The sequence below is a fragment of the Nomascus leucogenys genome, chromosome 24, assembly GCF_006542625.1.
Source record: "Nomascus leucogenys isolate Asia chromosome 24, Asia_NLE_v1, whole genome shotgun sequence".
Taxonomy (NCBI): Eukaryota; Metazoa; Chordata; class Mammalia; order Primates; family Hylobatidae; genus Nomascus; species Nomascus leucogenys.
In genome coordinates, this window is record NC_044404.1 from 19605273 (window position 1) to 19620498 (window position 15226).

General features: G+C 54.0%; 1 protein-coding gene and 1 pseudogene across 4 annotated transcripts in view; both read right to left on the bottom strand.

Annotated features, from left to right (window-relative positions):
- The window catches only part of CAPZB (capping actin protein of muscle Z-line subunit beta), a 146859-nt gene that overhangs the window by 1702 nt on the left and 129931 nt on the right, over positions 1-15226 (bottom strand). For 2 of the 4 annotated variants that reach the window (XM_030805429.1, XM_030805427.1), the window contains exons 7-9: positions 4625-4690; positions 3808-3884; positions 2273-2385 (exon numbers count right to left, since the gene is read on the bottom strand). In XM_030805429.1, the coding sequence (XP_030661289.1) occupies positions 2283-2385; positions 3808-3884; positions 4625-4690 (246 nt within the window). In that variant the 3' untranslated portion in view covers positions 2273-2282. The remainder of the gene's footprint in view (positions 1-2272; positions 2386-3807; positions 3885-4624; positions 4691-15226) is intronic. The other 2 variants (XM_030805430.1, XM_030805428.1) reach the window with 1 other exon arrangement.
- On the bottom strand, positions 10780-14547 carry LOC115833004 (annotated as a pseudogene).

Consider the following 15226-nt stretch of genomic DNA (forward strand, 5'->3'; position numbering starts at 1 on the left):
CCTTTCACATATATTATCTCATTTAATTCTCACGGGCATCCTGGGGAAGTCTGAACTATCAACCCAGCCGGATGTGGTGGCTCAAGCCTGTAATCCCAGCACTTTGGGAGGCCAAGGCGGGAGGATCATTTAAGGCCAGGAGTTCGAGACCAGCCTGGGCAACATAGTGAGACCCCCCCCCATCTCTACAATGACAACAACAAAAAGCGAAGTCAAGGCTTAAAAGAAAAAAGCTATCAACCCAATTTACAGATGAGGAAACTGAGGCTCAGAGGAATGCGCCTCTAGCAATTCTTTAATCATTTTGTGAAATTTACCCAACATAATGTTTAGGCAAGGACTTCCTAAATGTAGGTTTTGTAACAGTTTAGAAGCAGTGGAAAGAGTGGGTAGAGGGCTGCTCAAGAAGAGTTATACGGAGAGTGCACTCAGCCGGACTCTCACGTTTGATTCACACCAGCCATGGGAAGGAATAATCAGAAAAATCAATCCCCAAAAGCAAAAACAGGCAAATGGAAGTGAAGCAGGGCCCAGGAGAAGCAACAGCACCCAGATTGAGTTCTGGCTACCGAATCCCTAGAAGTCACAGGAAGAGCCCTCAAAATACTCAGCAGGTGCCGTAAGACAAGACCTGGAAGCAAGCTGCATACAACTGAAAAAACTCCCAGGAGAAACGCAGACATTTGGTTCATGCTGGGGAAATACACGTTTCTGAGTATCTTCTCGGGACTGTCCCTGGCTCTGCGGCGGCCAAAGGCATCAGCTCCCACGGCCCTCAGGCTCCAAATCTCAGCCGATTCCCCAGGGGCTTCTTGCCAAGCTCACAGCGGGAGGTCAACATGGCCAGCGGGAGACGCGGCGGGCAAAGCAGCAGCGTACAGGACCCCTAGCCTGGGTGGTCACTTCCTTCTGGGAAGGAAGAGCCAAGCCTGCCAGGTCTTGGCTGGACCGCACATAGGAGAAAGTTCCAGAGCCAGAATCAAGTTAGACACAGGAAGTTAGAAGTGAAATGGTGGAAGGCAGAAGGAGCAGGGGGCTTATTTAAGGGACAATGCTTGGTAAGGTCACGGCCAAACAACCTCGAATCAGCGCTTGGAGACAGTGCTCAACTCTGTGGGAGGGAGGAGTCGTCCTGAGCAGACCTGGCTGCCAGGGTTTCTATGCCAGGACACCCCCAGTGGACGGCCAGGGAACTGCACCATCACGGTGTATCTTAAAAAGGGTTTTTTCTCAATGCCATGATGGAAATGCCTGATGGCCACATTGTGAGGCTGACCAGAGTCTTGGGCCTTAAGTTGGCACACACAGACCAGACTCGTGCACTTAAGTCCCACGGCCTCGGAAAAGCAGCTCCGCCTGGTTTTCTAAGTGCCTGACCCCACCTCCACCTTGGAAAGCCTGCTGCACCCCTTCTGGGGTGGGCCTTCAGTGCGGAGCCCCTGGACCTGGGCTCTGCAGCACCAGCTGGCAGGGTTCCAAATGCCTTCTTTTTACAAACAAGTTTCCCTCCTGCTCTCCAGGGATGCTGCCTCCTTCCCTACATCTGGATCTGTCACAAGCTCAAGTCATGGTTCTTGGCCATTACCAACAAGCAAGACTATTTTCCTTTCCATCAGCGTAACCTGTTTAAAGGAACAGCTGCAGCTCGTTAGGGGCGGAAGGTTATGCTGGTTGTGGCCGAGTCGGTACTGGGCGTCCAGGCAGCTCCAGCAGAGCATCGGAGCCGGCCGGGGTGTAGTCCAGCCCCGACTCTGCCCTCCAACCCCAGAGACGCAGAGATCAGAGAGTGAGGTCACCCCTTCCAAGCCAGCTAGCCCTGGACAGCCAATGTGCCACTGAGCGGGGGAAGGGGGGGCTTATTTGGCTTCTGGGATCCCTGCATCAGCATCAGAGGCTCCTCTGAAGCATGCAGGGGTGGATGGCAGGCAGACCCCTGCCCTAGGGACAGTCAGGCCGGTGCACACAAGTGGCTGCTGCTGGAGAGGCAGCATCCGTCCCTTGGCCTGGGCTTCTTCAGAAGCAAAAGCCAAAAAATCAGCCGTCTTCCCCACACTCAGCCTCCACCCAGAGTGGAAAGCACACACACGTGATAGGTGCCATGTTACATGGGGCCGAGGCTACATGGGAATGTGGCTGCGCACCGGCCGGGAGCACACGTGGGGGTTAGTGGTGGTTTAAATGGCCGCGCAGCAGCAGCCGGACCGGCAGGGTCTCGGCGGGTTGGTGAGTCCTGTTTTAGTGGGGACGGTCTCGCAGCTCTCAGGCAGGGTACCTGGATCGGCTTAATTATCAGGCTGGATGTAGATCTGGCGCTGGGTCAGCACTTGAGAGAGCTCCCTCTGCAACTGCTTAAACTTTTGGTTGTCAGGGATAGCATCAATAGATCTACAGAGAGTGTTCAAGATGAGTGGAGTGGGAGGGAAGAGAACGACGAGAAGCCAGGAACGCAGGGGGCCACAGCTGAGGAGGAAATTCAGGGAGACCCACGAGGCAGAAGGGGGGATGCCGCAGCGGCTCTGGGCTGCGGAGTGGTATCGCCGCTGCAGAGGCCCACGCTGGCGGTGGTCGTGGTATTCAGGGCTCGCCACCACCACCCGCAGGCTCTTCTGCTGCTCTCCCCCACTTCCCAGCCACTGCCTGGGGACTGTGCAGGTTGGCTGGGCGGGAAAGGGTGTTTGGTGTATCGGGCAGTGGCTGCGGGTGGCACGCCTAACGCCAGGGACCACTGGGCTCTGACCCTGTCACAGGTCATGAAGACCAAGCCTCCCCCAGGTGGGCAGGAGATCAGAAGACAAGGGTCCAAAGAGGACTCCTCCTGTTTTAAAACTGTAAAGCAGGTGACTGAAATCTGTTGCCCACCCCAGTCCACGAGCTGGGGCAGCCCCAGGACTGCAACCTGCCTCTCCTCTGGGCTGGGCTGTGAGAGCTACGCCATGGCAGTGGGTGAGAGGGCTGGCCGCTAAGGGCATAGCACAGCCCGACTCACACAGTGCTGCTGGACTGCAGAGCGTGTTCTAGATTCATCATCTCAGCCGACCCTGCCTCCTCGACTGGACAAGGGCCTCTGCGAGGAGTGCCAGAGGCCATGCAGCTCGGGATGACAGAGCTTAGGGGAGATCCCGGCCTCCTGACTCCAAGGCCAGTGCTCACTCAGTCACCTACTGCCCCCAGCTGGGCTCTGGCCTCATGTCAGAGGCCTGCCTCCTGCTCTGTCCGCTATAGACCTGGAGGGTCCAGAGAGCCCCCAGCTTTTGTTCAGGCTGACACTGCAGAGCTGAGGGCACGAGGTGGGTGGGATGGTGCAGGCCACTGGCCACTGGCAGCAGAGCCCCGGCAGAGGACGTCAGAGAGGCTGGGGCCCCCTGAGAACGCCCAGGCTGAGGGCCCTGCCTGCATGTTGTGCTCTGCTGTCTTGGAGAGCAGGCCAGCCAGAGGCAACCGGGCTGCCCAGAATGTGGTGTCATGGCTCCCCTAGGCCCAGGCTGGAGGGTGGGGAGATTTCTGAGTGGGGACTGACAAACTGCAGGGCTGAGGAGGCTCCAGGAGCAAGGGCACCAATGGCTGTTAAGGGTGAACGTGCCCCAGAAAACAAACGGTGCAGGTAGGGACCGACAGCTGCTACAGAGTGTGCAGATGACACATCAGGATTTTACTTTCCAAAATCGGCATCATCATCATCCCAGCAGAGGGGCACTGCAGCCTACCAATGAGGACACCGAGGCCCAAGACCACACAGCTAGTAACTGGCAGAGCCAGGGTTCAAATCCCTCTTTCTGCTTCTAAACCTTGTGCTTTCTGGTACATTACCTCAGCCCATTGACAATATCCTTTGTTTTTCCAAAGTAGATCTCGTTCAGCGTACTTCTGATTTTATTTTCCATGTCCTGGAAGGGAGGTTGGTCAGCGCAGTGGCAAACAGTCAGGAACCCTGAAGCCCACGCCCTCCCTCCGCCCGCCAACCCTGCAGTCCCCACTGTGGCCACTGAAGGGCGGCACACGCCTGCTCTGGGGCATCGGTGAGCAAGCTCCAGGCTGCCAAGACCCCACCTGCCATCTGTGCTCCAGGCACCTTCCCGTCCACAGGCAGGGAGGAAGCCACTACCCAGGGATTGGTGGCCAACTCTGCCCATGCCTGGGAGATGGTCTAAACCACATCACCACCCCTCAGGCTCCCCACTAATTTTGTGAACAATTCTGTGAAACCGGAGAGCACCTCCATGCCCTCCCAAACAACGTGGTGACAGGAGGGCCAAGGCAGCTGCAACTGAAGCCACGCCAGGGCCCACTGGCATTCCTGGGATCTGCTTCCTCTCCCAGCGCAGGGCCTCAACCCAGGCGATCAGGGGAGACAAGACCTAGTGCGCACCAGAGCCAGCACCTGAGCAGTCTTCTGGGAGCCCAGGTCTGGGGGTGGAGCAGGAGGTGGCCCTGAAGCTGGAGCCTGCTGGCATCCAAATCAGAGGCTCCGAAAATATGAGGCCTGGGCAAAATCCGCGAAGCGCTCTGCTTGCTGCTGTGGAGCTGAGAGAAAGCAGCAGAGAAGGAGGCCAGCACAGCGGCTCCAGGGGTGCAGTGTCACTGCCGTGGGTCAATGCAGGAGCCAGCCAGAGCCTAGGCCACTCACCTCTACCAGACGCCCGATGTTGGCTATGTGTGGGGAGCAGTCACTCACAGTTTCATCTTTCTCCATCTGCGAAAGACAGAAACATTCCAAGTCAGAGAAAGCCAGAGCTTTCTGAGAACGGCAGACAGCCCAGCCCACCTCCATGGTCTGCAAAGAGCCTATTGTTCCCACCGTGGAGCCAGCTGCAGGTATGACAAGGCCACTTTTGCAGCCTGGGAACTGAAGCACAAACTGACTTCAGTTTCAGACCAAAAAGAGCCCAGAGGGCAGAAGCCCCGAGTCCCCACTTCCATGGGAGAAGATTTTGCTGCTGTCCGTGGTAGAGCAGGCAGATGCCCAGAGCCACAGCAGGGATGGCGAAGCCAGCGGCCCTTGGCAGGCACCGGCTCACCCGAGCCAATTGGAGAAGACTCGCTCGGTTTGTCTTCAGGCCTCCACTGGCAGGCCCAGGCCCACGCTGGGCCATCCACCCCAGGTTCAGGGCCTGACACTACAGGGGAAGCTTCTGTGCTGCTGCTGCGCCCTGACGCTCCCGAATGGTGGCTTTGGGGTGCCATCTGCTGTGGTCTCGGGGAGGGACAGACAACCTCTGACAGAGACTCCAGGCCAGAGGGATTCAGTGGCTCCCCCTAGTCATGCAGGTGGCAATGGCAGAGCCTGGGTCAAGCCCTTCCTCGCGCCGGGGCCTGTTCGTTCTACTCTGCGAGGGGAGTTTGAGCAAGAGAGTCTCAATACAGACTCTGAGGTTATGAGGGGGGCGACAGCACTCAAGCCCCATCTCCTCTTCCCAAGCCCAGGAAGAGCTGGCTCTGACCCAATCACCTCAACTCGGAGGAGGGAGGAAATGGAGGCAGGTTAGGGAAGAAGGAATTCGGCACTTTCCCCCGAATTTTTTTCTTATCTGAAGCCTTATTTCCCTGACAAGAATATAAATTCTTTAAGGAGAGATGTGCCTGTCTCATAACTCACAGGGTACCTGGGAGAGTGCTAGGCACACAAATGCTCAACGTTACTGCACTGAAAATAAGAACACGCAGCTACCATGACTGATGTTGTTGAAATAAAATGTGGAAGCCGAAATAAATAATCAAGAAAGAGGAAGAAAAGAACAGCATCAGAAAGGGTAGAGTTCAAAATGAGTTCAGGCCCGTGGAAGAAAAACCGGCAAAGGCGGGTTCCTCTCTTTGGAACCAGAAGAACAGGGTGGAGTCTGGGGGGAGATACTGCCTCAGAGGGTACGGGCTCTGTTGCTTCTCACCTATTTCTACATCTCCTCATCAGGGAGACTGACTTTCAGGCTGCGAAAGGTGGAACCAACCTGGTTAAGAGGGGGTGAGCAGAGGGCAGGAGAGAACCAAGCCACTTTAAACGACCAGGCTTCCAGGTTTGGGCAAACCTGACCTGTGATTGCAATCCTTGACGCTGGGGGGGCAGCAGCACTGACCCGACTTTTGTCTATTTTTTTTTTTTTTGAGACGGAGTTTCGCTCTTGTCACCCAGGCTGGAGTGCAATGGTGCAATCTCGGCTCACTGCAACCTCTGCCTCCCAGGTTCAAGTGATTCTCCTGCCTCAGCCTCCCCAGTAGCTAGGATTACAGGTGCCCGCCACCATGCCGGTTTTTTTTTTTTTTTTTTTTTTTTGTATTTTTAGTAGAGATGGGGTTTTGCCATGGTGGCCAGGCTGGTCTTGAACTTCTGACCTCAGGTAATCCACCCGTCTTGGCCTCCCAAAGTGCTGGGATTACAGATGTAAGCCACTGCACCTGGCCGACCCGACTTTTGTCAAAAAAGGAAGAATGGCCTCTGCAAGGAAATGCTAGCTCAAAACTGATCCAGACAACAATTTTTGATGGGACCGTTAAAATCATCTGCTGGCACATTTTAAAGTCAGAGATCATGAGGAGCCAGCCAGGCTCACTGTGAACAAGGCCTGCATCAGAGCACTTCTTTTCCTGTTTTGGTGGGGATGCTGGCTTGGAAGAAAACACAACTACTTAAATAGGGTCGCATCCTTTTGGCAAGTTCCCGTCCACCATCTGTGGCTGACAGGAAGGGCACCTGTGGCTGAGAGTTAGGGCAGGATGGAGCCTCTGCCGATAGGGGTAGGGACCTGGCCACATTTCCACAGCCCCCTGTCCACTCCCCTCCACACCTGGTCAGGGTCAGCTCGCGGGCAATACTGACCCACCAAAAACAGAACCATTTGTGTACTACATATATTATGTGGCACCCTGGAGCAGTCTCTGCCTGCCCTTGGTCAACTTGTTTGTCCAGGACTTAAGGCCCAGCTGAGAGAATGACCAGCTTCCTATCGACTGTGTCAAGGGGTGAGATGGTCACAGAGTTAATATGGAACCCGGAAACCTGGGCTAGCTACAGAACAAGAGCAGCAACTTGGAATGGAGCCAGGCAGCAGCCACCTTTTTCCATCCCAGCTTCCTAGGAACCCTGTTTTAAACCCAAGGAAACTGAAGCTTAAAGAAGCAAGAATCACACAGCACTGTTAGATTCCAATGCCTTTGCTCTTCCTACTTCACCATGCCAGTTAAATGTACTGGGGCAAATGCAAGCCAGATATTTAGGCTCAAGGGTGCATTTCATGGAGTACAAAATGGGGAACTACTGACTTGCAAACAGTTCCTATGAAGAGACTTGTGGTTTTTAGATAATTTCAAGTTTGACAAGGACGAGACGTGGCTACTAGGAAAGCTTTTGTGCAACTTTAAGGTGCATAAATGCCAGTATTCCTTGTGCCCAGATAAGGAGCAGCATTCCCACCCCATCGCATGATGAAGACATTGCAGCTGCCAGGTTCCATCACTTGCTTGGGAAGGCAGTGGTTCCCCTCTGTTCTGTCCTGGCCCAGCTACATCTGCAGGGCTGGATTCAGTTTAGGGCACTTTTTTTTTTTTTTAATTTTCTTTTAAGAGACAAGGTCTTGCTATGTTGCCCAGGCTGGACAGGAACTCCTGCAATCCTCCCACACAGCTGGAACTACAGGTGCGTGCCACTGTACTCTGCTAAGGCACTGGGTTTTAAAAGCCTTGAATGAGTTAGAGTTCATCTGCTTAAAAGGTCTGAACACCTTGACACCAAGAAATGGGAAAGAACTAGGGCTATCCAGGCCTGGCGGTGGTGGGTGGGGAGGGATGTGTGTGTGCTAGGGGAGACACGAGATTCTGGCAGGGCTCTGAAGGCCTGCTGTCTGCCAGGGGAACAGACCCAACCTATGTCGCTGTAGATGGCAGAGGGGGGACCGAGCAGTGAGAGAACATCATGGCTCACTGGGCTGGACTTGGTCTGTTCTGATAGAGCTGTCCCTGACAGGCATCTGCTCACAAAGCAATGTGGTCCGGGAGACCGACGGGTCTGAGAAAATGGGTGGCATCTGACAAGGGGGTGTCTAGGTGAGGGCAACAGTCCAGAACCTGCTGCCTCCCAAGTCATAACAGTAAATATCTGCAGAAAAAAGACATCTGGTTCTGGCAAGACTGTTTTGCTGAGGACTACTGGAAAAGAGGGAGAGAAACGCTAGAAAGACCGGCTTCTCTGCTCCCATCTGTCTTGGCACACTCTGGCGAGTCATCCTGAGGAATCTCGACCCTCAGACTCCAGGGGGTCTCCATAAAACAGGAGTAGTGAGAGTGCCCATGAACTTGAGAGTGACAGTTCTCATTTCAGGTCTAATAAACACACCACCCTTGGCAGCAGTGGAGCGTCTGCTGGAACATCATCTTTATCTGCCATTAGCAAAACTCTGGTGCCAAGACGATAGGGTGGGCTGTCTGCTCAACAAGAGCTGGGGAGCACCCTCAGGACGGAGGGGGCTCCATCCATTCATCTTCAAAAAGAACTTTTGCATGCCGGCCCCTGGGGACTGTGTGTTCTCCCAGACATGAAGGTGGTTATTGTGCCTAGGCTCAGGGCTGGGTGGAGTCAGCTCTACAGGCAGGGAAGCCTGGGGGTTGGATGGAAATGAATGAGGTCCTTCCAGCAAATCAGAGTCTCTCCTCCTCCCCGGCTCCATGTGGACGGCAGATTCCCAGCCACCCTAGGGAAGGGATGAGGGTTTTGAGCTCACTGTGGGCCCCATTTTAAATGGGCACCAACAGCCCAGAGAGAGGCCCCAGCCATCGGCAAAGGTCCTGGGTCACCTGGGCAAGTCCAGTCACAGCAGCAATTTGGCCTCTTGGTTACCATCTTTGTGTTTCAGAATCAAGAGCCATCTTACAACGAACAGGCAAAACCCCTTAGCCACCAAAGGTAGAAGAGGTCGGGTGGAGGAGAGGGCTGGGTCTTGCAGTGTGTGGCACTGTCCCCAGGAGCAGACTGATCCCCCAGAACACAGGCCCCCCTCAGCCTGTGGTAGGGAAGCTGAGCCCACATAAATGGCCACGCAGCGGCTGGGGAGGGAAGGAGAAAGGTGCCTGGGGAGTGAGGGGAACAGGGCTCGGCGCACCTGGCCGTATTTCCACAGCCCCCTCGCCCGCCCCTGCTCACTCCCCTCCACACCTGGTCAGGGTCAGCTCGCTGGCAATACCGACCCACCAAAAATAGAACCGTTTGTGCACTGCATATATTATTACATCCTTATAAAAGTGGCTGCCAGAAGGAAAACATTTTTATGTGCTGTGGCTGCACAGATGTTCCACAAGGTGGTTCCAATGGCGTCTGAAGCTGGAGCCTGGCCCGTGTGTCCCCCGCAGGCACTTCTCCTCCTCCCCATGGCCCTAACACAGGCAAGTGTTTGGAAGCTGGCAGCCTTTCCCCCAGAGGGGATATATTATACCTCCCACTGCCATGGGGCATCTTCTAGCCCAAGCCAGAGGGCGTGGCCCTAAGGCATGGGCCCCACTCACAGCTCTGAGGCCCCACAGCTCCTGTGCTACAGCCCGAAAGGAAAGGGCCTGGGCTTGTCTAGGCCTCCATTTCTTTGCCTTCACCTCGCACTAAATAAACAAATGTACACAAAAGGCCTAGAGCGGGGCCTGCCAGAATGGCAGCTCTCACCGACTGTCAAAGCACAGCTCCATCCCCAGGACTCGTCTGGTCCTCCTGGTCACCACACCATGCTGTGGGTTGGAGGTCAGGACCTGGCGTGCAGCCAGGCCAGAAGATGGTGGTCAGACGGCCTCCCAGGGAAAGTTAGGGTTGCCCAGTTTAGGAAAATTGTGAATCTAGAATTGTACATATTCAAAAAGCCTCTCCTTGCAAGATATATGGTAGTAGCAGTAAAAGTTATTGTTTTTATTTTTATTTTTGAGGCAGGGTCTGGCTGTGTTGCCCAGGCTGGAACAGTGTTGTTATCATGGCTCACTGCAACCTCTGCCTCCCAGGTTCAGGCCATCCTCCCACCTCAGCCTCCTGAGTAGCTGGGACTACAGGTATATGCTGACTCACCTGGCTAATTTTTGTATTTTTTTGTAGAGACAGGGTCTTACTTTGTTGCCCAGGCTGGTCTTAAACTCTTGAGCTCAAGTGATCTGCCTGCCTTGGCCTCCCAGTGTTGGGATTACAGGCATGAGCCATCGTGCCTGGCAAAAGTTATTATTTATTGAGCATAAAACTGTGTAAAAATAGTTTTTTGTTTCAACTCTACAATGATCTTTCTTTTTTTTTTTTTTTTGAGATGGAGTCTCGCTCTGTCACCCAGGCTGGAGCGCAATCTTGGCTCACTGCAACCTCTGCCTCCCGGGTTCAAGTGATTCTCCTGCCTCAGCCTCCTGAGTAGCTGGGATTACAGGTGCGTGCCACCACACCCAGCTAATTTTTGTATTTTTAGTAGAGACGGGGTTTCACCATGTTGGTCAGGCTGGTCTCGAACTCCTGACCTCGTGATCCACCTGCCTCAGCCTCCCAAAGTGCTGGGATTACAGACATGAGCCACTGTACCCGATCTTTCCATTTCTTTTTTTTAATAAAATTTGTTTATTATGTTTTTTAGAGACAGGGTCTTGCTCTGCTGCCCAGGCTGGAATGCAACAGTGCAATCATAGCTCACTATAATCTCAAACTCCTGGGCTCAAATGATCCTCCCATCTCAGCCTCCCAAGAAGCTAGGACCACAGGTGCCACCCCACCCAGATAATTTTTTGTTTTGTTGGGAGGGGGGAAGAGGTAGGGGGCAGTGCAACTGTTGCCCAGGTTGGTCTCGAACCCCTGGCCAAGCAATCTTCTTGCCTCAGCCTCTCAAAGTGCTGGAACTATTATCTTTCAAAATGGGCATTATCAACACTGAGTTTCAAAGAGGTGGAGGTCTGTCTAGGTCACACAGCTGGAAAGTTCCTGGGCTAGGATCCGAATTAAGGTCTGGGTGATTCTGAAACCTGCTTCCTTTTATGAGATCTCTCTGCTGGCTCAATTTCATCTACATCCTTTACCAGAAAACCAAAGAACAAACCACAATCCAGGGCTCAGAAAACCTGAGCAGGGTCCATCCCTGCCTCAGCCGCCACCTGCCAGGGATCTCCAGTCCCTTCCTCTCCTGTTTCTGCCCCTTCACAGCACAGGATGGCTGTGGGGGGCCTGTCTCAGGCCAGCTTTCCTTCTCAGCCAGGCACTGGTCACTCCACCCCAGGTCATCTGACAAAAACCCAGCTGTCCCTTGAAGCTGCGCTGCTCAAGCATCTCCACCCCTGAACCCAGGCAACCCCACAGGACACGAGGAGCGTGTGTGCAGCTGCAGCCAGGCCTCCCCAGCAAGTGTGCACTCTTGGAATTGCCAAGCTGGGCCCGGCCCACCCTTTGTTCCCTGCATCTGGAAGGGTGATGGGCTTCTTCCCTGTGACAAAAATATACTGCCTGGCCTAACTGCCAAACGCAAGTCAAAGAGGATGTTCCTGCTAGGATACACAGGCAAGTGCCTCTGCTGGGGATTTACTGCCTGAAGATATATTGGGGGTGTCTACTGCTGAGTGGAGAGAGACTGCGCACTAACCAATGATCTGCCTGATCTCCCCACTCAACAAAACATTCCACCTTCATTTCTAAATATTTAGAAGCTGAGAAAATATCAAACGAACATCTGCAGGGCCCTTCCCCGGATGGGAAACCTTGGATCTCTTTCCAGAGATTTACAGTCTCGCCTCTTTCCCACGTCTCTGCTGTCACATAGGAGAAGTGACCTCTCAGTACAACTTCCTTTTCAACATTTTGGAACTTGGGGCTTGCAACCTTTTTTCACTTGCTTTACAACCCTCCCAATGGGGGGCCAAGTGGCAGTGTGCCAGAGGGTACCTTCTGCCCGCCTTTCCTCACACACATCCATAAGCCTTGGCAGGAAGGTACAATCTGGCCAGCCTGCGGCTCACCTTCTCTCCGACAGCCCCACTGCTGCGGGAATTTGCCAGAAGACTAGCTATTTACCTTGTCTTCCAGTTGACATCCCTGAGAAACATCTTTTGGTGGTTGGAGGTGGGAGAAACAAAAGGCAAAAATGATGGAGGCAGGGCTGCATGGAGGGAGTGTCGCCTGGTCTGGCTGTGTTCTGGCTGGCAGGCGCAGCTCAGGCCCTCCACCTCCGTCATGTGCCCAGGAGAGTGGCGCTCTGCCCCGGCCACTGGCCTACCACCAGCCGCCTACACTGGGACACGAGTGGGCACAGGGCACAGCCTGATGTGTCCACGGAAGGGACCCCTGCGAGGTGCCAGCAAGCCAAAGCTGGTGGCCTTCTCCAGATGGGCCATGGGAAACAGGAAGACAAGGGTGCGCCTGGGGCCACACACAGGGAAGGGCGGCTGCCGCTGCTGCCAGGGTGAGGCAGGCTGGGCCACACGACCCTGGGAAAGCTGGGGACCCACGGGGGCCTTGCTGAGGGTGCTGATGCTGGCTGGGATGGCTCTTGGGGCTAGGGCCTGGCACTGTGGGCCTGGGGAGACGGCTCCAAAACCAAGCAGCCTTCCTTCCTGACACACGTGGGGCAAGGGCATGTGAGCGTGGGTGACCTGGATGAGGCCAGGTTTCCAGAGGAAAAACCCAGGCCCAGGTTGCTGTGAGGACTGTGTAAGGAGGAACTCAAGTGAAGGGGCTCTCATCTGACCCCCATCTCACATCTTGGTCGTCCAGCCCGACCACTCCACTCCAGAATGCCTCCCAGCCTGCCCTTCTTCCCCTGCCCTTCTCTGTTTCTGCCCTTGCCACACCTCCTGCCTCAGACTGACACTAGCTTCTTCACTGACCTCTCTGCTGCAGGGCTGTCCCCTCCAACCCTCCCAGGGCTGCCTGATCCAGGCCCTTGTCATCTCTCTCCTTGATGACTGTAACAGCTTCCCTATGACCACCCATCCCCCAAGCCCATGGGCAGAGCCACCTTCTGAAAACACAGATCTGATCAGATCACTGGACTCCCTAGAAACCTCAAAGCCCTCCTCACAGCCTCTAGTAGTGAACGCACCCCAGTGGCCAAGCGGCTTCCAGCAGATCATCCTGAAAGACAAAGGCACACCTGCGGGAGGGGCCCAGAGGGCAGCGCTGCTCAGCACACACCCAGGGAGCCCTGACCTCGTGTGTGGCTCTGCAGGGTTGATCCTGCTTGCGGGGCCTGCTTGCTTCTGAGGCCACAGGTCCACTGCAGCTGCTCATGCCGGCTGCTGAGACAGAGTCCTGTCTACACTGAGCTGACTGCTCCATGCACTTCCATCTGACTATTTAGCAGTCACCGGATGGCAGGCACAGAGGACGAATTAAGACCAAAACAGTTGTGGTGTGGTAGAAAGTAGCATATTTTTTTCTCACCAGGCAAATCTGGGTTCACATCCTGGCTTTGCTTCTTACTGGTTGAGTTATATGGGCAAATTATTTAAGTTTGAACCTCAGTTTCCTCACCTGTTAAATGAGAATAACTTGACCTTGGTTACAATCTAATCCAAGGGGACAGCCTGCAAACCATGCGTGTTCATGCTACCACTGATCTGCTCACTTCTCCCGGAACCCTTCGCCTCCCATCCAAGCAAGCACAGGTGCTTTTCCAAAGCTCCTCTGGGACCCGTAGCCAAGCTCTGCAACCCTCACGTCCCGTTTGCTCAGAAACTGTGCATCATTAACTTAGATTTGTCTACCTCATTGCAATCCCTCCCCCTTCTGTAGTTACTTACATTGGAACCCAGCCCCAGCTTTAATGCACCTCAAATGAATGATGTGGTGATTGGCCGTCAGAATGATGGCAGAGCATTAATTTCCTCATTAAAGCCTCCAGAGCAAAAGGCAACGCAAACAAAGTCCGAAGCCCTGGCCAAGGTGTGCTGAGAACAGGCACTCATCAGGCCTGGGTTTAGCTTGGCAGGAGACACTGCTCATGGCAAACCGGAACCAGACTCTGGCCATGGGCTGACAGCTCTGATTTAAACTATTAGGAGGGCTGAGGATTAAATATTTGTCCGGGTCACTGTAAACTGGGTGGAATTATCAACAGCCTGGAGTGGTAAGTGATACAGGAAGCAGTCTCTGGATACAGATTCAGGATTTTCCACCCACTCCCCAGGTGGCAGGATGTGGGAGAGTCAGGCTGCAGGGGAGCTGGCTGCCTGGGGGTTTGGTTGTTCCTCCCCAGCCAATGGCCCCTGGAAGACAGGAGTCCACTTCCACGCAAAAAGGCTAAGTGCCCTCTGTGAGCACTAGTGAGTAGTCCTGGGATGGGACCGTGACATCCCTGCCCAGAGGCCAAAAAGAGGACCCCAACATCCCTTCTGGCTTCCAGCCCTCTGACACAGGAGAGGCAGTGGAGCTTCTATAGGTGGAGGGAGGGTCCCAGGTATGATGGCTGACATTCACCTTGCACCACTATTTTTTAAATGCATGTAGAAGTTGTTCTAACTAGTAGAATGCAAATTCACTTAAAAGATTTACTACACTGGGCCAGGCTTGGTGGCTTATGCCTGTAATCCCAACACGTTGGGAGGCCGAGGTGGGCGGGTCACTTGAGGTCTGGAGTTCAAGACCAGTCTGGCCAACATGGTGAAATCCCCTCTCTACTAAAAATACAAAAAATGAGCTGGGCGTGGTGGTGCACATCTGTAATCCCAGCTACTCGGGAGGCTGAGGCAGGAGAATTGCTTGAACCTGGGAGGCAGAGATTGCAGTGAGCTGAGATCACACCACTGTACTCCAGCCTGGGTGACAGAGCGAGACTCCGTCTAAAAAAAAAAAAAAAATTTACTACATTGATCCTTTCGGTCATATTTTCTTTATCCACAGCTATTGAGAGCATAATTATCTTACCAAAAGAGATCTCTGATGTTAAAAGGAATTCTCACAGTGGACAGTCAGGGACTACTGGAACCGAGAATGGAAGGGCATCCTTGCAGAAAGTGGCGCCCCGCTGAGGCTCTCAAGGCTGTGCCATTTCTGCCAATACCGACTTCTCCGAAGGCAAAGAGGGGTCCTTGTGAAACCCAGCTGAGCTTGGTCTATGCTTTCTCTTCCCCCTTTACGCCAAGCATCTTGTGGCACTGCACCGGCACGAGATTAAGGCCTTCTCTTGGGATGGGAATGTAAAGGGTCCTGAACATGGACCTTTATACAAGGTTCTTAAAACCCACCTACATGCTTATGGGAGCATCTAAGGTAGAAGGTCAGGCAAGTTTGCTCAGGGGAGGCAGTACCTTC